General features: G+C 44.8%; 1 protein-coding gene and 1 pseudogene across 1 annotated transcript; both read left to right on the forward strand.

Moving 5' to 3' along the window:
• Positions 1-1,736: 1,736 nt before the first annotated feature.
• Positions 1,737-5,444, forward strand: LOC121844410 (bromodomain-containing protein 4-like). The gene is made up of 4 exons (XM_042314441.1): positions 1,737-1,756; positions 3,233-3,294; positions 3,468-3,939; positions 4,578-5,444. Exons 1-4 carry the CDS (start codon positions 1,743-1,745, stop codon positions 4,816-4,818), a joined length of 789 nt encoding a protein of 262 aa, XP_042170375.1. The 5' UTR covers positions 1,737-1,742; the 3' UTR covers positions 4,819-5,444.
• Positions 5,224-20,449, forward strand: LOC121844411 (annotated as a pseudogene).
• The last annotated feature ends 661 nt before the right edge of the window (positions 20,450-21,110 follow it).

Raw genomic sequence — 21,110 nt, forward strand, 5'->3', positions numbered from 1 at the left:
GAGCTGAAATAAAAGATCCCGGTTCTGTGTTGATAGTTCTACGAAAGCTTGGTCCTCTTCCCTACTCACACATTCCATATCTGGAGTTAAAGTTCAAAGGAGACAGTTATTTCACGTTTTGTAGGCTAAAAATGGACAGCATACGAGGACAGATAAGATGCTTATGACAATTGAAATACGGTCATAAAGTTAGCAGACCAGAGACACTTCCCAGCCCCGTATCTACACAGGTGCAGCAGAGCTCTGACGTCATGGGCAGCTCAAGGCCACCTGTCCCCAATCAGTCACACAGTAATTAGATCAAGGCCAAACACATCACTCTCAGGGACAAGCTAGTAGGACATTCTTTAAAGAACTTAGAAAACTGGTTTTTAAGTTCAGGTCTTTGCTTGTTGCATAAGTGTTTGTGACTGTAAAATGTCTCCTTGCATTTAACTCGGGTACATGCTAAGTATGTATTTGGTATGCTAGGTATGTACTTGAAGGGGTCATAAGTATTTGGACAAATTCACTTCTGGTGTATATATGGGACCAGATACTAAGCTTCTGCCTAAATGTAATACGTAGGGGAGTGTACACACAGTATTTTTTTATTTTACCTTTATTTAACTAGGCAAGTCAGTTAAGAACAAATTCTTATTTTCAATGACGGCCTAGGAACAGTGGGTTAACTGCCTGTTCAGGGGCAGAACGACTTGTCAGCTAGGGGGTTTGAACTTGCAACCTTTCGGTTACTAGTCCAATGCTCTAACCACTAGGCTACCCTGCCGCCGCAGATACACAGCAGGACTGGGACATCAACCACAGCACACACTGAGCGGTCATTTCTTCTAACGACCTGCCTCTTTTCTGGCTGATAGCAGTGATTACTGCTATCTCCTACAGTACAGGGAGCCTCTATGAGAGCTGTGTCCTGGCTGATAAGTGTCTCCTACAGTACAGGGAGCCTCTGAGAGCTGTGTCTTGGCTGATAAGTGTCTCCTACAGTACAGGGAGCCTCTGAGAGCTGTGTCCTGGCTGATAACAGTGATTACTGTACTGTCTCCTACATTACAGGGAGCCATGTATAGGGCAAGCTACAGCAAGCCTGTAGGTGATGGACCACACTCTGATACGCTGTAAGCAAGTTACATACTGATATTAACGAGGGGTTAGTTTCACCTGGTGACCTATAACCTTGTCAGATTCATGTTCTGTAGGTGAGAGCGAGAGGGAGCAAGATTTAGAGAGAGAGAGAGGGAGCAAGATTTAGAGAGAGAGAGGGAGCAAGATTTAGAGAGAGAGAGAGGGAGCAAGATTTAGAGAGAGAGGGAGCAAGATTTAGAGAGAGAGAGGGAGCAAGATTTAGAGAGAGAGAGGGAGCAAGATTTAGAGAGAGAGAGGGAGCAAGATTTAGAGAGAGAGAGAGGGAGCAAGATTTAGCGAGAGAGAGAGGGAGCAAGATTTAGCGAGAGAGGGAGCAAGATTTGCCGAGGGAGGGAGAAAGATTTGCCAAGGGAGGGAGCAAGATTTTTAGAGATAAAGAGAGCAAGATTTTTACAGATAAAGAGAGCGAGATTTTTAGAGCTAAAGAGAGCAAGATTGGGAGAGGGAGCAAGATTTAGAGAGAGACTGTGAACCAGAATGAGGCACTTGTGAAATGTAATGAAAAGTGTGTGTGTTTCCAGGATGCCAGGATATGAGTGGGGTCCTGAGAGTGCGGTGGTGGACACCAGCACACTGGAACAGTACTCAACAACGACATGGACCCAACATTGTAAGCATCCATGTTTACTTTATTGTACCTGAGGGTAAATCTGTTTCCAGGACCATCTTATACCTGGTAAGCATCCATGTTCTTAGTCCATCTACCACCCATAAACACAGCAGCTGTGTTAATTGGAATGGACGACACACATAAGTGTTGACAACACAACGGCACAATCCTAGAGCTGGGGTGTCCAACCCTCCTCCTGGAGACCTACTGGTTCTGCAGGCTTTTGTTCCTGCCCTACACTGTAGCTGCTGCAGGTGGGGCAGCTCTCCACCATGGCACCAACAGCTACAGCTGTAGGCTTTGTTGTTAGCTAGTCAAGACAATGACACGTTAGGTAAGCAGAGAGAAAGGCTAGTTCTAGAAACCTTGTCTTTGGAGGGCCGTGTCTGACTGTGTCTTTGGAGGGCCGTGTCTGACTGTGTCTTTGGAGGGCCGTGTCTGACTGTGTCTTTGGAGGGACATGACTGACTGTGTCTTTGGAGGGGACTGTGTCTTTGGAGGGACATGACTGACTGTGTCTTTGGAGGGACATGTCTGACTGTGTCTTTGAGGGACATGTCTGGTGCTTTGAGGGACATGTCTGACTGTGTCTTTGGAGGGACATGTCTGACTGTGTCTTTGAGGGACATGTCTGACTGTGTCTTTCATGTCTGACTGTGTCTTTGGAGGGCCATGTCTGACTGTGTCTTTGGAGGGACATGTCTGACTGTGACTGTGTCTTTGGAGGGACATGTCTGACTGTGTCTTTCATGTTGACTGTGTCTTTGGAGGGCCATGTCTGATTGTGACTGTGTCTTTGGGGGCCATGTCTCTGACTGTGTCTTTGGGGGGCCACTGTGTCTTTGGAGGGCCATGTCTGACTGTGTCTTTGGAGGGCCATGTCTGACTGTGTCTTTGGAGGGCCATGGACTGCCTTTGAGGGCTGACTGTGACTGTGTCTTTGGAGTCTTTGAGGGCCATGTCTGACTGTGCCTTTGGAGGGCCATGTCTGACTGTGTCTTTGGAGGGCCATGTCTGACTGTGTCTTTGGAGGGCCATGTCTGACTGTGACTGTGTCCATGTCTGACTGTGTCTTTGGAGGGCCATGTCTGACTGTGTCTTTGGAGGGCCATGTCTGACTGTGTCTTTTGGACTGTGTCTTTGGAGGGTGTCTGACTGACTTTGAGGGCCATGTCTGACTGTGTCTTTGGAGGGCCGTGTCTGTCTTTGACTGACTTTGTCTTTTGTCTGACTGGGAGGGCCATGTCTGACTGTGTCTTTGGAGGGCCTGTCTGACTGTGTCTTTGGAGGGCCATGTCTGACTGTGTCTTTGGAGGGGTCTGACATGTCTGACTGTGTCTTTGGAGGGCCATGTCTGACTGTGCCTTTGGAGGGCCATGTCTGACTGCCTTTGGAGGGCCATGTCTGACTGCCTTTGGAGGGCCATGTCTGACTGCCTTTGGAGGGCCATGTCTGACTGTGTCTTTGTCTTCCTAGCATGTTACCAGAGTCACCACCAGATTCTGGTTCAGAACCGTGTTCACCTCCGCTAATACCAGGTGAGCCACTGTGAAAATGAAACCTCTTCCTTTATTGGCAATACTTTATCAACAACGGTTGATAGGAATCTCTTTTAATGCCAAGTGTTACAAACAGTACAACCAGATCATAATAATAAAATGTTCCTATTTTAATGAATGATATGACTGCCTTTGCCCCGTTCCTAACCTAGACGTGAGCTACGGCTACCAGGAAGTCTTCCAGACAGTAACACGTCCTCCAGCCTCATCGTGCCGATATAAAGAGCTGGCACCACAACCCCCACCACAACCAGGACTGCCATACCACCAGGGGCTGACTAACTCTTACACCAAGGCAGGCACATCTCCAGGCTCACTGCCCCACAACCCCCCTCCACCACCCCCACTACCTGAGCCCAGGGAGAGCTATATACAGGCTAACACTGCCACCACACCACCCGTCCACCACAAGGCTCTCCAGCAGCATCAGCCTCCTCCACGCCAGGGCCTGGCAGACAGCTACCCCAGGGCCAACGCACCCCCGGTCTCAGAACTACCTCCAGGCCAAGCCCCATACCTAGCCCCAGGCCTCAGGCTGCCCTCATCCTGCCTACTACCTGTGCCTGGATGCCCTTCAGAACCAGGATATTCATACCTGCCTCCCACAGCTGGTCAACACACAGGGTGAGAACTACAACTAAACTACTGTACAGTACATAAACTACCATACAGCACATAAACTACTAAACTACTGTACAGCACATAAACTACTAAACTACAGTACAGCACAAACTACTAAACTACCGTACAGCACATAAATTACTGAACTACCGTACAGTACATAAACTACTAAACTACCATACAGTACATATGGGTACATAAACTACTAAACTACCATACAGTACATCAACTACTAAACTACCTTACAGTACATATGGGTACATAAACTACTAAACTACCTTACAGTACATAAACTACCGCACAGTACATATGGGTACATAAACTACTAAACTACCGGACAGCTCATAAACTACTAAACTACCTTACAGTACATAAACCACTAAACTACCATACAGTACATATGGGTACATAAACTACTAAACTACCATACAGTACATAAACTACTAAACTACCTTACAGTACATATGGGTACATAAACTACTAAACTACCATACAGCACATAAACTACTAAACTACCGTACAGTACATAAACTACTAAACTACAGTACAGTACATAAACTACTTTACTTTTTATTGTACCTGACGGGATATGAATGTTTTAACAGTTATCCTCTTTCCTTCCTCCTCCTCTTCCTCCACAGGCTTATATTACCTGACTGTAGGAAGAGAAGACTAACAGAACCCCTTGAGGTACAGAACCATTTAGTGGCTGTTCCTATAACAGGGGGCTCTGAGAGGGGAGGCGGTGACGTCCCGTCCTATGACAGTGACGGGGCCACAGAGAGCCGCTCTGGGATGGAGACCTATCAGCTCCTCACCTGGGATCGCTACCAGCCTGGCCTGTGGACACCGCTCTACAACAGTAACTATGACATCCTGTGAGTGTCCTTCTGCCTTGACGTTCCCTCACTCTTCACCAAGGCTCATGCATTCTAAACTGCCTGTCTTAGTCTCTAAACTCAAAGGCTATTCAACTAACGCTACATTCTTTTAAGGGACTGGTTTTTGTTCAAGTTAAACGCAGGGGGAGCAAATATTTTTCACTTTCTATGTCTGACAATGTCATAACTCATCAGTAACATCTTTGTCATTTGTTAGCCAGCAGTAAAATGGTTTTAGTCATGAGTCATTGTAAACAAACCCCATTTGGTTCAATTATAGACTTAAATGGACACAATTGACTCCTACTGTATGTTATTCTTATCGTACTTGGTCATTCATAATTATAAACTGGGTGGTTTGAGCCCTGAATGCTGATTGGCTGAAAGCTGTGGTATTTCAGACCGTATGACACAACATGTATTTTTACTATTCTAATTACGTTGGTAACCAGTTTAAAATAGCAAAAAGGCATCTCATAGGTTTGTGGTACGTTGACAATATACCACAGTTAAGGGCTACCCTGTTCAAAGGCTCTTTAATATTATGTCTTGCCCCTCCACCCTCTGACACACACATCATCCATGTCTCCGTTGTCTCAAGGCTTTAAACTCCTTCTTTAACATGTCTCCTCCACCTTCATCTACACTGATTTGAAGTGGATTTAACAGGTGACATCAATAAGGGATCATATCTTCTTTCACCTTGATTCACCTGGTCAGTCTATGTCATGGATTCACCTGGTCAGTCTATGTCATGGATTCACCTGGTCAGTCTATGTCATGGATTCACCTGGTCAGTCTATGTCATGGATTCACCTGGTCAGTCTATGTCATGGAAAGAGCACCTGGGTGTTCAGTCTATGTCCTAATGTTTTGTCACTCAGTGTAGCTCGCTCTATCGTCTCTCCACAGCCCTTCCCCGCTTACCATGTGGACACCGATAAAGGTTTCAACTACTCCACAGCTGATGAGTCCTTTGTGTGTCAGAAAAAGAACCACTTTCAGGTCACAGTTCACGTAGGGATGGCCGGAGACCCCTGTACGTCAAAACACCCAACGGCCCTGCGCCGATAGAGAGCTTCCACATCAAGGTGTTTGGCGTGAAGGTTCGTTTAACGCCGTCCCAATATGCAACACGAACTTCCCTGGAACATCAGCGTTTGACCTCGGCAGACTACTTCAGATGATGCCGAGGACATTAAAAGCACTTAGAGTTTTTGTTAGTATGTAAGTTAGCAGAGTTGGGTAGATTACTGTACTCCCCAACCCTCTAAATGTCCCCCTGCTAGTACTTTGTTCTCCCAACCCTGCTAGTTATCTATACTTTGACCGTTTGTTCCCAACCCTGCTAGTTATCTATACTTTGACCGTTTGTTCTCATCAACCCTGCTAGTTATCTATACTTTGACCGTTTGTTCTCCCCAACCCTGCTAGTTATCTATACTTTGACCGTTTGTTCTCCCCAACCCTGCTAGTTATCTATACTTTGACCATTTGTTCTCATCAACCCTGCTAGTTATCTATACTTTGACCGTTTGTTCTCATCAACCCTGCTAGTTATCTATACTTTGACCGTTTGTTCTCATCAACCCTGCTAGTTATCTATACTTTGACCATTTGTTCTTTGTTCTCATCAACCCTGCTAGTTATCTACTTTACTTTGTTATCCGACCGTTTGTTCTCATCAACCCTGCTAGTTATCTATACTTTGACCTTTGATTTGTTCTCTGCTAGTTATCCCAACCCTGCTAGTTATCTATACTTTGACCGTTTGTTCTCCCCAACCCTGCTAGTTATCTATACTTTGACCGTTTGTTCTCCCCAACCCTGCTAGTTATCTATACTTTGACCGTTTGTTCTCCCCAACCCTGCTAGTTATCTATACTTTGACCGTTTGTTCTCCCCAACCCTGCTGCAGCTTGAGGCACAGACTCACAAAGTCACCATAGAGCAGTCCCAGCCGGATCGCAGCAAGAAACCATTCCTGCCAGTCAAGTGAGTGTCCCGTCCTCCATGTCACTATACTCTGTATTGTAGACTGCCGTGTTCAACGTTGGGAGTGTAATCTGTCATATCTGAACAATGACACAATTGTGATTTAAAAGGTATACGGTGCATAGCCAAAAAAGGGGCGATTTGGATCGAATCTCGGGCCTAAATTTCTGAATAACATCTCGTCCCTCAGAGTGAGTCTACCAGGGGACAAGATCACTAGAGTTACTCTGGGAAGACTGCACTTCAGTGAGACCACTGCCAACAACATGAGGAAGAAGGGTAAACCCAACCCTGACCAGAGGTTGGTTACTGCCGTGTTACTGCCGTGTTACTGCCGTGTTACTGCCGTGTTACTGCCGTGTTGCCGTGTCATTGCCGTGTCACTGCCGTGTTACTCATTGCCGTGTCACTGCCGTGTTACTGCCGTGTCATTGCCGCCGTGTCACTGCCGTGTTACTGCCGTGTTATTGCCATTTGCCATGTTACTGCCGTGTTACTAATATCGGCATTGAAAGCAGTTTCAACATGTCGTTCCATGTGTCCTTGTGTTATGACCAGGTACTTCCTGATGGTGGTGGGTCTGTACGCCACAGTGAGGGAAGAGAGTTACCTGCTGATAGCGTTCATGTCAGAGAGGATCGTAGTCAGGGTCAGTACTGAACCAGAAGTACTAAAGCAGGGATCATCAACTGCTGAGCAGATGTATTCTTTTTTTTCTCTCTGAAAACTTGGGGGCCAAATGAGACCACCCCGGGGGCCAAATTTGGCGCGGAGGACACCAGTTGGGGAACCCTGTACTAAAGTATTTAAAAGCATGAGACTCAAGCACTAAGTACTAAAGCATACTAAAGCATGGGACTCCTTGCTAAAATTTAAGATTAACTAAAGAATATATACAAATTTAATCAAATGTAGTTCCTACTATGTTTCCATTGGACAATTAGTTCTGGAATGCACCGTGATCTAAATGGAACCAACCGTAACCAGAACTCTAAACTCTTCCGTGTTCCTCCACTACAGGCGTCAAACCCGGGCCAGTTTGAGAACGACAGTGAGGTGTTGTGGCAACGAGGACAGGCTCCGGACGCGGTGGTGTGCCAGGGGAGGGTGGGCATCAACACAGACACCCCGATGAAGCCCTGGTGGTCTGTGGCAACGCTAAGATCATGGGGCAGGTTATGCATCCCTCCGACCGCCGCGCAAAAACACAACATACAAGAGGTAGGAAGCAGCACATGCTCTTATATAATAGCTATCAAATGAATGGTTTTGGTGTGAAATAACGGGAAGGAACACAGAAAATGCCTCCACAGTGGCCCAGGGAATGATATCTTACCTGACGGGACAATATTTCAACTGTGTAGGTGGATTCAACAGAACAGTTGAAGAGAATATCTCAGATGAGGATTGTGGAGTATGACTACAAGCCTGAGTTCGCCTCAGAGATGGGGATCGATCACATACATGAAACGGGCGTCCTAGCCCAGGAGGTGAAGGAGCTGCTGCCCACTGCTGTCAAAGTGGTGGGGGACATCACCTGCAGCGACGGAGAGAGGATCCACAACTTCCTCATGGTGGACAAAGTACGTGTCCGTCCGCATGAGATTTAAGGCCTGATAACATATGGTCCCACTTTGGGGCGGCAGGGTAGCCTAGTGGTTAGAGACAGGGTAGCCTAGTGGTTAGAGGCAGGGTAGCCTAGTGGTTAGAGGCGGGGTAGCCTAGTGGTTAGAGGCGGGATAGCCTAGTGGTTAGAGGCGGGATAGCCTAGTGGTTAGAGGCAGGGTAGCCTAGTGGTTAGAGGCAGGGTAGCCTAGTGGTTAGAGGCAATGTAGCCTAGTGGTTAGAGGCAGGGTGGCCTAGTGGTTAGAGGCAGGGTGGCCTAGTGGTTAGAGGCAGGGTGGCCTAGTGGTTAGAGGCAGGGTGGCCTAGTGGTTAGAGGCAGGGTGGCCTAGTGGTTAGAGGCAGGGTGGCCTAGTGGTTAGAGGCAGGGTGGCCTAGTGGTTAGAGGCAGGGTGGCCTAGTGGTTAGAGGCAGGGTGGCCTAGTGGTTAGAGGCAGGGTGGCCTAGTGGTTAGAGGCAGGGTGGCCTAGTGGTTAGAGGCGGGGTAGCCTAGTGGTTAGAGGCGGGGTAGCCTAGTGGTTAGAGGCGGGGTAGCCTAGTGGTTAGAGGCGTGGTTAGAGGCGGGGCGGCCTAGGGTAGCCTAGTGGTTAGAGGCGGGGCGTAGCCTAGTGGTTAGAGGCGGGGTAGCCTAGTGGTTAGAGGCGGGGTAGCCTAGTGGTTAGAGGCGGGGTTAGCCTAGTGGTTAGAGGCGGGGCAGCCTAGTGGTTAGAGGCGGGGCAGCCTAGTGGTTAGAGGCGGGGCAGCCTAGTGGTTAGAGGCGGGGCAGCCTAGTGGTTAGAGGCGGGGCAGCCTAGTGGTTAGAGGCGGGGCAGCCTAGTGGTTAGAGGCGGGGCAGCCTAGTGGTTAGAGGCGGGGCAGCCTAGTGGTTAGAGGCGGGGCAGCCTAGTGGTTAGAGGCGGGGCAGCCTAGTGGTTAGAGGCGGGGCAGCCTAGTGGTTAGAGGCGGGGCAGCCTAGTGGTTAGAGGCGGGGCAGCCTAGTGGTTAGGCGGGGCAGCCTAGTGGTTAGAGGCCGGGGCAGCCTAGTGGTTAGAGGCGGGGCAGCCTAGTGGTTAGAGGCAAGGCAGGGGCAGCAGCCTAGTGGTTAGAGGGGGCAGCCTAGTGGTTAGAGGCGGGGCAGCCTAGTGGTTAGAGGCGGGGCAGCCTAGTGGTTAGAGGCGGGGCAGCCTAGTGGTTAGAGGCGGGGCAGCCTAGTGGTTAGAGGCGGGGCAGCCTAGTGGTTAGAGGCGGGGCAGCCTAGTGGTTAGAGGCGGGGGCGGGGCAGCCTAGTGGTTAGAGGCGGGGCAGCCTAGTGGTTAGAGGCGGGGCAGCCTAGTGGTTAGAGCCTAGTGGTTAGAGGCGGGGCAGCCTAGTGGTTAGAGGCGGGGCAGCCTAGTGGTTAGAGGCGGGGCAGCCTAGTGGTTAGAGGCGGGGCAGCCTAGTGGTTAGAGGCGGGGCAGCCTAGTGGTTAGAGGCGGGGCAGCCTAGTGGTTAGAGGCGGGGCAGCCTAGTGGTTAGAGGCGGGGCAGCCTAGTGGTTAGAGGCGGGGCAGCCTAGTGGTTAGAGGCGGGGCAGCCTAGTGGTTAGAGGCGGGGCAGCCTAGTGGTTAGAGGCAAGGGGCAGCCTAGTGGTTAGAGGCGGGGCAGCCTAGTGGTTAGAGGCGGGGCAGCCTAGTGGTTAGAGGCGGGGCAGCCTAGTGGTTAGAGGCGGGGCAGCCTAGTGGTTAGAGGCGGGGCAGCCTAGTGGTTAGAGGCGGGGCAGCCTAGTGGTTAGAGGCGGGGCAGCCTAGTGGTTAGAGGCAGTGGTTAGGCGGGGCAGCCTAGTGGTTAGAGGCAGGTCCCCTGAGCACTAGTGGTTAGAGGCGGGGCAGCCTAGTGGTTAGAGGCGGGGCAGCAGCCAGTGGTTAGAGGCGGGGCAGCCTAGTGGTTAGAGGCGGGGCAGCCTAGTGGTTAGAGGCGGGGCAGCCTAGTGGTTAGAGGCGGGGCAGCCTAGTGGTTAGAGGCGGGGGCAGCCAGTGGTTAGAGGCGGGGCAGCCTAGTGGTTAGAGGCGGGGCAGCCTAGTGGTTAGAGGCCCTGAAGTGGTTAACCCACTGGAACAAGGCAGCCCAGTGGTCCCTGAACAAGGCAGGGGTTCCCCTGAACAAGGCAGTTAACCCACTGTGTGAACAAGGCAGGTTCCCCTGAACAAGGCAGTTAACCCCAGTTCCCTGAACAAGGCAGTTAACCCACTGTTGCCCCTGAACAAGGCAGTTAACCCACTGTTCCCTGAACAAGGCAGTTAACCCACTGTTCCCCTGAGGCAGTTAACCCACTGTGCCCCTGAACAAGGCAGTGGTCCCCTGAACAAGGCAGTTAACCCACTGTTCCCCTGAACAAGGCAGTTAACCCAGTTCCCTGTGCCCCTGAACAAGGAGGCTGAACAAGGCAGTTAACCCACTGTTCCCCTGAACAAGGCAGTTAACCCACTGTGCCCCTGAACAAGGCAGTTAACCCACTGTTCCCCTGAACAAGGCAGTTAACCCAGTTCCCCTGAACAAGGCAGTTAACCCACTGTTCCCCCTGAACAAGGCAGTTAACCCACTGTTCCCTGAACAAGGCAGTTAGCCCCTGAACAAGGCAGTTAACCCACTGTTCCCCTGAACAAGGCAGTTAACCCACTGTTCCCCTGAACAAGGCAGTTAACCCACTGTTCCCCTGAACAAGGCAGTTAACCCACTGTTCCCCTGAACAAACCAGTTAACCCACTGTGCCCTGAACAAGGCAGTTAACCCACTGTTCCCCTGAACAAGGCAGTTAACCCACTGGCCCCTTAGGCACTGAACAAGGCAGTTAACCCACTGTTCCCCTAGCAAGGCAGTTAACCCACTGTTCCCCTGAACAAGGCAGTTAACCCACTGTTCCCCTGAGCAAGGCAGTTAACCCACTGTTCCCCTGAACAAGGCAGTTAACCCACTGTTCCCCTGAGCAAGGCAGTTAACCCACTGTCCCCTGAACAAGGCAGTTAAAGCCCACTGTGTTAACCCCTGAACAAGGCAGTTAACCCACTGTGCCCCTGAACAAGGCAGTTAACCCACTGTTCCCCTGAACTGAGCAAGGCAGTTAACCCACTGTTAGCAAGGCAGTTAACCCACTGTGAGCAAGGCAGTTAACCCACTGTGCCCCTGAACAAGGCAGTTAACCCACTGTGCCCCTGTGTTAACCCCTGTTCCCCTGAGCAAGGCAGTTAACCCACTGTGCCCCTGAACAAGGCAGTTAACCCACTGTGCCCCTGAACAAGGCAGTTAACCCACTGTTCCCCTGAACAAGGCAGGCAGTTAACCCACTGTTCCCCTGTGGTTAACCCACTGTGCCCCTGAACAAGGCAGTTAACCCACTGTTCCCCTGGTTAACCCACTGTGCCCCTGAACAAGGCAAGGAACAAGGTTAACCAGTTAACCCACTGTTCCCCTGAACAAGGCAGTTAACCCACTGTGCCCCTGAACAAGGCAGTTAACCCACTGTGCCCCTGAACAAGGCAGTTAACCCACTGCCCCTGAGCAAGGCAGTTAACCCACTGTGCCCCTGAACAAGGCAGTTAACCCACTGTTAACCCCCCTGAACAAGGCAGTTAACAAGGCAGTTAACCCACTGTTGCCCCTGAACAAGGCAGTTAACCCACTGTTAACCCCCCTGAACAAGGCAGTTAACCCACTGTTGCCCCTGAACAAGGCAGTTAACCCACTGTTCCCCTGAACAAGGCAGTTAACCCACTGTGCCCCTGAACAAGGCAGTTAACCCACTGTGAACAAGGCAGTTAACCCACCCCTGAACAAGGCAGTTAACCCACTGTGCCCCTGAACAAGGCACTTAACCCACTGTTCCCCTGAACAAGGCAGTTAACCCACTGTTCCCCTGAGCAAGGCAGTTAACCCACTGTGCCCCTGAACAAGGCAGTTAACCCACTGTGCCCCTGAACAAGGCAGTTAACCCACTGTTCCCGGGTAGGCTCTCATTGTGAATAAGAATGTTTTCTTAACTGACTTGCCAAGTTAAATAAAGGTAAAATAAAGAATAAAATCAAGTTTTACTTTGAAGAACAAAACTCTGTACCATTTCTATGCTATTTGTCCCCCATAGGAGCAGATCTTCATGGAGAATGTAGGGGCTGTGAAGCAGCTGTGCAAGGTGACTGACAACCTGGAGAACAGGATTCAGGAGCTGGAGGTGTGGAACACACGGTCAGCCAAGCTAAAGGACATGGGCAGCCCTGCTAACAGCAGCAACCCTGCTAACAGCAGCACTAAAGGGTAATGTCACAGTGCCACCAGGGGGTGCTATTTCTCTATGGCCTATTGCCTACAAGTTCTCTTTCAGTTTTCAAAATAATTTGGAGACACTGAGAGATTTTCACCCAACATAAAAACATTTGTTTTAGTACATTCAGTCAGTCGGTTTAGTCAGGTACTCAGGGACTCTTTTCAGATCCCTGCTGTGTTTCAACCATTTTCACATTTTATTTAACCTTTATATAACTAGGCAAGTCAGTTAAGAACAAATTCTTTTTACAATGACAGCCGACACCGGCCAAACCCAGACGACGCTGGGCCAAGTGTGCACCGCCCTATGGGACTCCCAATCACGGCCGGTTGTGATACAGACTGGTGTGTATAAGACAGTGGGGTTGTACTGAGGATGGTTGACCTCTGGATTTGTTGTGTGTCTGTCTTTATGACCAGGGTCACTCTCATGGGGACCATCAACACTTCCTCAGCTCAACCACAACAGCCTTCTGCATTACGCCTCCTGTACTGTCAAATATCTCCACTTTATTGTAGCTTAGGAATCTCGCCTTTTGGAAGGACTGAGTTTGTACTTGTAATGGACTGAATGCTCAGCGTTCTTTGGTTTCTAATACATTTTCAACTGTCATTATTTAACATGTGTTTCAACTGTCATTATTTAACGTGTTTCAACTGTCATTATTTAACGTGTTTCAACTGTCATTATTTAACGTGTTTCAACTGTCATTATTTAACGTGTTTCAACTGTCATTATTTAACGTGTTTCAACTGTCATTATTTAACATGTGTTTCAACTGTCATTATTTAACGTGTTTCAACTGTCATTATTTAACGTGTTTCAACTGTCATTATTTAACTGTCATTATTTGTGTTTCAACTGTCATTATTTATGTGTTTCAACTGTCATTATTTAACATGTGTTTCAACTGTCATTATTTAACGTGTTTCAACTGTCATTATTTAACACGTGTTTCAACTGTCATTATTTAACGTGTTTCAACTGTCATTATTTAACGTGTTTCAACTGTCATTATTTAACGTGTTTCAACGTGTTTCAACTGTCATTATTTAACGTGTTTCAACTGTCATTATTTAACGTGTTTCAACTGTCATTATTTAACGTTTCAACTGTTTCAACTGTCATTATTTAACGTGTTTCAACTGTCATTATTTAACGTGTTTCAACTGTCATTATTTAACGTGTTTCAACTGTCATTATTTAACGTGTTTCAACTGTCATTATTTAACTGTTTCAACTGTCATTATTTATGTCATTATTTAACGTGTTTCAACTGTCATTATTTAACGTGTTTCAACTGTCATTATTTAACACGTGTTTCAACTGTCATTATTTAACATGTGTTTCAACTGTCATTATTTAACGTGTTTCAACTGTGTTTCAACTGTCATTATTTAACATGTGTTTCAACTGTCATTATTTAACATGTGTTTCAACTGTCATTATTTAACATGTGTTTCAACTGTCATTATTTAAACGTGTTTCAACTGTCATTATTTAACATGTGTTTCAACTGTCATTATTTAATGTCATTATTTGTGTTTCAACTGTCATTATTTAACGTGTTTCAACTGTCATTATTTAACGTGTTTCAACTGTCATTATTTAACGTGTTTCAACTGTCATTATTTAACGTGTTTCAACTGTCATTATTTAACGTTTCATGTGTGTTTCAACTGTCATTATTTAACGTGTTTCAACTGTCATTATTTAACGTGTTTCAACTGTCATTATTTAACGTGTTTCAACTGTCATTATTTAACGTGTTTCAACTGTCATTATTTAACATTTGTGTTTCAACTGTCATTATTTAATTTCAACTGTCATTATTTGTGTTTCAACTGTCATTATTTAACGTGTTTCAACTGTCATTATTTAACGTGTTTCAACTGTCATTATTTAACGTGTTTCAACTGTCATTATTTAACGTGTTTCAACTGTCATTATTTAACATGTGTTTCAACTGTCATTATTTAACAACTGTCATTATTTGTTTCAACTGTCATTATTTAACATGTGTTTCAACTGTCATTATTTAACATGTGTTTCAACTGTCATTATTTAACACGTGTTTCAACTGTCATTATTTAACATGTGTTTCAACTGTCATTATTTAACACGTGTTTCAACTGTCATTATTTAACGTGTTTCAACTGTCATTATTTAACGTGTTTCAACTGTCATTATTTAACGTGTTTCAACTGTCATTATTTAACGTGTTTCAACTGTCATTATTTAACATGTGTTTCAACTGTCATTATTTAACGTGTTTCAACTGTCATTATTTAACGTGTTTCAACTGTCATTATTTAACGTGTTTCAACTGTCATTATTTAACGTGTTTCAACTGTCATTATTTAAACGTGTTTCAACTGTCATTATTTAAACGTGTTTCAACTGTCATTATTTAACGTATTGTGTTTCAACTGTCATTATTTAACGTATTGTGTTTCAACTCATTATTTAACGTGTTTCAACTGTCATTATTTAACGTGTTTCAACTGTCATTATTTAACGTGTTTCAACTGTCATTATTTAACACGTGTTTCAACTCATTATTTAACGTGTTTCAACTGTCATTATTTAACGTGTTTCAACTGTCATTATTTAACGTGTTTCAACTGTCATTATTTAACATGTGTTTCAACTGTCATTATTTAATGTATTGTGTTTCAACTGTCATTATTTAACGTGTTTCAACTGTCATTATTTAACATGTGTTTCAACTGTCATTATTTAACATGTGTTTCAACTGTCATTATTTAACATGTGTTTCAACTGTCATTATTTAACGTGTTTCAACTGTCATTATTTAACGTGTTTCAACTGTCATTATTTAACATGTGTTTCAACTGTCATTATTTAACGTGTTTCAACTGTCATTATTTAACGTGTTTCAACTGTCATTATTTAACGTGTTTCAACTGTCATTATTTAACGTGTTTCAACTGTCATTATTTAACGTGTTTCAACTGTCATTATTTAACGTGTTTCAACTGTCATTATTTAACACGTGTTTCAACTGTCATTATTTAACACGTTTCAACTGTCATTATTTAACACGTGTTTCAACTGTCATTATTTAACGTGTTTCAACTGTCATTATTTAACGTGTTTCAACTGTCATTATTTAACGTGTTTCAACTGTCATTATTTAACGTGTTTCAACTGTCATTATTTAACGTGTGTTTCAACTGTCATTATTTAACGTGTTTCAACTGTCATTATTTAACACGTGTTTCAACTGTCATTATTTAACACGTGTTTCAACTGTCATTATTTAACATGTGTTTCAACTGTCATTATTTAACGTATTGTGTTTCAACTCATTATTTAACGTGTTTCAACTGTCATTATTTAACGTGTTTCAACTGTCATTATTTAACACGTGTTTCAACTGTCATTATTTAACACGTGTTTCAACTGTCATTATTTAACGTATTGTGTTTCAACTCATTATTTAACGTGTTTCAACTGTCATTATTTAACGTGTTTCAACTGTCATTATTTAACGTGTTTCAACTGTCATTATTTAACATGTGTTTCAACTGTCATTATTTAATGTATTGTGTTTCAACTCATTATTTGTTTCAACTGTCATTATTTAACATGTGTTTCAACTGTCATTATTTAACATGTGTTTCAACTGTCATTATTTAACATGTGTTTCAACTGTCATTATTTAACATGTGTTTCAACTGTCATTATTTAACGTGTTTCAACTGTCATTATTTAACGTGTTTCAACTGTCATTATTTAACATGTGTTTCAACTGTCATTATTTAACATGTTTCAACTGTCATTATTTAACGTGTTTCAACTGTCATTATTTAACGTGTTTCAACTGTCATTATTTAACGTGTTTCAACTGTCATTATTTAACGTGTTTCAACTGTCATTATTTAACGTGTTTCAACTGTCATTATTTAACGTGTTTCAACTGTCATTATTTAACGTGTTTCAACTGTCATTATTTAACGTGTTTCAACTGTCATTTTCAACTGTCATTATTTAACGTGTTTCAACTGTCATTATTTAACGTGTTTCAACTGTCATTATTTAACGTGTTTCAACTGTCATTATTTAACGTGTTTCAACTGTCATTATTTAACATGTTGTGTTTCAACTGTCATTATTTAATGTGTTGTGTTGATAATATATGTGTTGTGTCACACAGGGAAATAAACAGACACAGCAGTGTTCCACCACCACAGAAGCCAACACCTCTCAAATCTGTCAAGGTGAGGTAGAACTGCAGAAAGACTGTATACTTGTATAAGAACAGGTGTACAGCAAGTCTGAATCAAACGAAACTAAAACCATTAATATTCATATTTATTCTCTTGTAGGTGAAGTTCCACCACTGCTTAAAACACAAGTTTGTCCAAGTCAGCATGATCATTCTGGTAGCAACAATGGCTTTCTGGTAAGACTTCCTGTTACAACTGAGGAGCAGATGTTCATGTTACTTTCATATTGAAACAAAAAGTATGACTGCTTTGTTAGAAAATACCTCTGGATATTGAAGCACTGCAATATACAGGTAACTGCCAAAGTAAAGGAAACATGAAGTGTCTTACTAGGGCGTTGGGTCTCCACCAGCCAGAACAGCATCAATGCACCTTGACATCGATTCTACAAGTGTCTTACTAGGGCGTTGGGTCTCCACCAGCCAGAACAGCATCAATGCACCTTGACATCGATTCTACAAGTGTCTTACTAGGGCGTTGGGGCTCCACCAGCCAGAACAGCATCAATGCACCTTGACATCGATTCTACAAGTGTCTGGAACCCTATTGGAGGGATGTGACCCCATTATTCCACCAGACAATTCATAATTTGGTGTTTTGTTGATGGTGGTTTCAGGCGCCGCTTCAGAATCTATAAATGTTCAATTGGGTTGAGATCTGGTGACTGAGACGGCCATGGCATATGGTTTACATCGTTTTCATGCACATCAAACCATTCTGTGACCACTCGACCCCTGTGGATCTGGGCATTGTCATCAACGGGGTATAGCCATGGTAACCTAAATAATGGCCAAAATAATGTACCTAAGCATGATAATATAAATAATAACCCTTTAGCATGATAATATAAATAATAACCCTTAAGCATGGTAATATAAATAATAACTCTTTAGCATGATAATATAAATAATAACCCTTAAGCGTGATAATATAAATAATAACCCTTAAGCACGATAATATAAATAATAACCCTTAAGCATGATAATATAAATAATAACCCTTAAGCATGGTAATATAAATAATAACCCTTAAGCATGATAATATAAATAATAACCCTTTAGCATGGTAATATAAATAATAACCCTTAAGCATGATAATATAAATAATAACCCTTTAGCATGATAATATAAATAATAACCCTTAAGCGTGATAATATAATATAAATAATAACCCTTAAGCATGATAATATAAATAATAACCCTTAAGCATGGTAATATAAATAATAACCCTTAAGCATGGTAATATAAATAATAACCCTTAAATATGATAATATAAATAATAACCCTTAAGCGTGATAATATAAATAATAACCCTTAAGCGTGATAATATAAATAATAACCCTTAAGCATGGTAATATAAATAATAGCCCTTAAGCGTGATAATATAAATAATAACCCTTAAGCATGATAATATAAATAATAACCCTTAAGCATGCCAGGATGTTACTTGCTTAATTAACTCAGGAACCACAACTGTGTGGAAGCGACTGCTTTCCATATACTTTGCATCCCTCATTTACTCAAGTGTTTCCATTATTTTGGCAGTTACCTCTACCTGAATATAATATAATATTGAATGCATAAAGCTTGATCTATTCTGATAACTGTATCAGAGAAATGAAAATGTGAGAAAAGGTAGACTATCAGATGGGATGGGGTGGGACGTGACTGTATAAAAGCATTGGAGAGGTTAGAATATAGAAGTTTACTATTCCTTTTCATAAATCGACTCTTGAATTGTTTTGTTGTTGATGTACCTGCATTGTAAGTCCCTGGTCTGGGCCTGACAATGTTGTTTTCTTTTCTTATGTAATGTGTTATGAATGTGTTATGAAGTGTTATGACATCCCTATGTCTCTTCCACAGTTCTATTGCCATCACAGGTCTCTACATGCTGACTCTGAGAGACGACGCCGGCATGCTGCTTCCTGGAAACACGTAAGACACACCACTGAACTGGCTTCACAAACTACAGATGCCGCCAGCGTTTATCTGCCAAGTCTACTTTGCCAAGAATACTACTGAGACTCAAACTTTATCATCTGTGCCAAATGCTATCCAGAATGGAATGTGAAATTCATTTCAAAGGTCATATGTTTTTTTATTTGCAGCAACGAGACTACTGTGCATCCTCTCTACACCACAACAGTCAGGACTACCTTAGGTAAACAACCTCTCTACACCACAACAGTCAGGACTACCTTAGGTAAACAACCTCTACACCACAACAGTCAGGACTACCTTAGGTAAACAACCTCTCTACACCACAACAGTCAGTACTACCTTAGGTAAACAACCTCTCTACACCACAACAGTCAGTACTACCTTAGGTAGACAACCCATAAATGCTCTTTATATAGTTCTACTTTCATCACAGTAACGTTGTGATGTCACATCATAGTAACGTTGTGCTCATCGTAGTAACGTTGTGGTGTCCCATCGTAGTAACGTTGTGGTGTCCCATCGTAGTAACGTTGTGGTGTCCCATCGTAGTAACGCTGTGGTGTCCCATCGTAGTAACGCTGTGGTGTCCCATCGTAGTAACGCTGTGGTGTCTCATCGTAGTAACGCTGTGGTGTCTCATCGTAGTAACGTTGTGGTGTCCCATCGTAGTAATGTTGTGGTGTCTCATCGTAGTAACGTTGTGGTGTCTCATCGTAGTAACGTTGTGGTGTCTCATCGTAGTAACGTTGTGGTGTCTCATCGTAGTAACGTTGTGGTGTCTCATCGTAGTAACGTTGTGATGTCTCATCGTAGTAACGTTGTGGTGTCTCATCGTAGTAACGTTGTGGTGTCTCATCGTAGTAACGTTGTGGTGTCTCATCGTAGTAACGTTGTGGTGTCTCATCGTAGTAACGTTGTGGTGTCTCATCGTAGTAACGTTGTGGTGTCTCATCGTAGTAACGTTGTGGTGTCTCATCGTAGTAACGTTGTGGTGTCTCATCGTAGTAACGTTGTGATGTCTCATCGTGGTAACGTTGTGATGTCTCATAGTAGTAACGTTGTGGTGTCTCATTGTGGTAACGTTGTGGTGTCTCATCGTGGTAACGTTGTGGTGTCTCATCGTAGTAATGTTGTGGTGTCTCATCGTGGTAACGTTGTGGTGTCTCATCGTGGTAACGTTGTGGTGTCTCATCGTGGTAACGTTGTGGTGTCTCATCGTGGTAACGTTGTGGTGTCTCATCGTGGTAACGTTGTGGTGTCTCATCGTGGTAACGTTGTGGTGTCTCATCGTGGTAACGTTGTGGTGTCTCATTCAATTCTATTGTACAAAGAGGTGGTAAAAGTGTTGCTGTCTGTCATGAGTAGTCCTTTATGTGGAAATTGACGTTTGTTTGTTTGTTTATTAGTCAACCCAACAACCACCCCTGTCCCGTGGACCCCTGATGTGGACTTCTGTAGCCTGATCTACTGTGAAGAAGTGTTCTGCTGTCCCACTACAGCCTCCATGGATAATACCAGCACCATCTCTCCTGCCCTCCTCTCCTTCACTGTATCTCCCACTACCGGGCCCTCTCTAGCAGGTGAGCTGTCTACTCCCTGGAGCTCCCACTACCGGGCCCTCTCTAGCAGGTGAGCTGTCTACTCCCTGTATCTCCCACTACCGGGCCCTCTCTAGCAGGTGAGCTGTCTACTCCCTGTATCTCCCACTACCGGGCCCTCTCTAGCAGGTGAGCTGTCTACTCCCTGTATCTCCCACTACCGGGCCCTCTCTAGCAGGTGAGCTGACTACTCCCTGTATCTCCCACTACCGGGCCCTCTCTAGCAGGTGAGCTGACTACTCCCTGTATCTCCCACTACCGGGCCCTCTCTAGCAGGTGAGTTGTCCTCCCACTACCTGGCCCTATCTAGCAGGTGAGCTGACTACTCCCTGTATCTCCCACTACCGGGCCCTCTCTAGCAGGTGAGTTGTCCTCCCACTACCTGGCCCTCTCTAGCAGGTGAGCTGACTACTCCCTGTATCTCCCACTACCGGGCCCTCTCTAGCAGGTGAGTTGTCCTCCCACTACCTGGCCCTCTCTAGCAGGTGAGCTGACTACTCCCTGTATCTCCCACTACCGGGCCCTCTCTAGCAGGTGAGCTGACTACTCCCTGTATCTCCCACTACCTGGCCCTCTCTAGCAGGTGAGCTGACTACTCCCTGTATCTCC

The sequence above is a fragment of the Oncorhynchus tshawytscha genome, unplaced genomic scaffold, assembly GCF_018296145.1.
Source record: "Oncorhynchus tshawytscha isolate Ot180627B unplaced genomic scaffold, Otsh_v2.0 Un_contig_6045_pilon_pilon, whole genome shotgun sequence".
Taxonomy (NCBI): domain Eukaryota; kingdom Metazoa; phylum Chordata; class Actinopteri; order Salmoniformes; family Salmonidae; genus Oncorhynchus; species Oncorhynchus tshawytscha.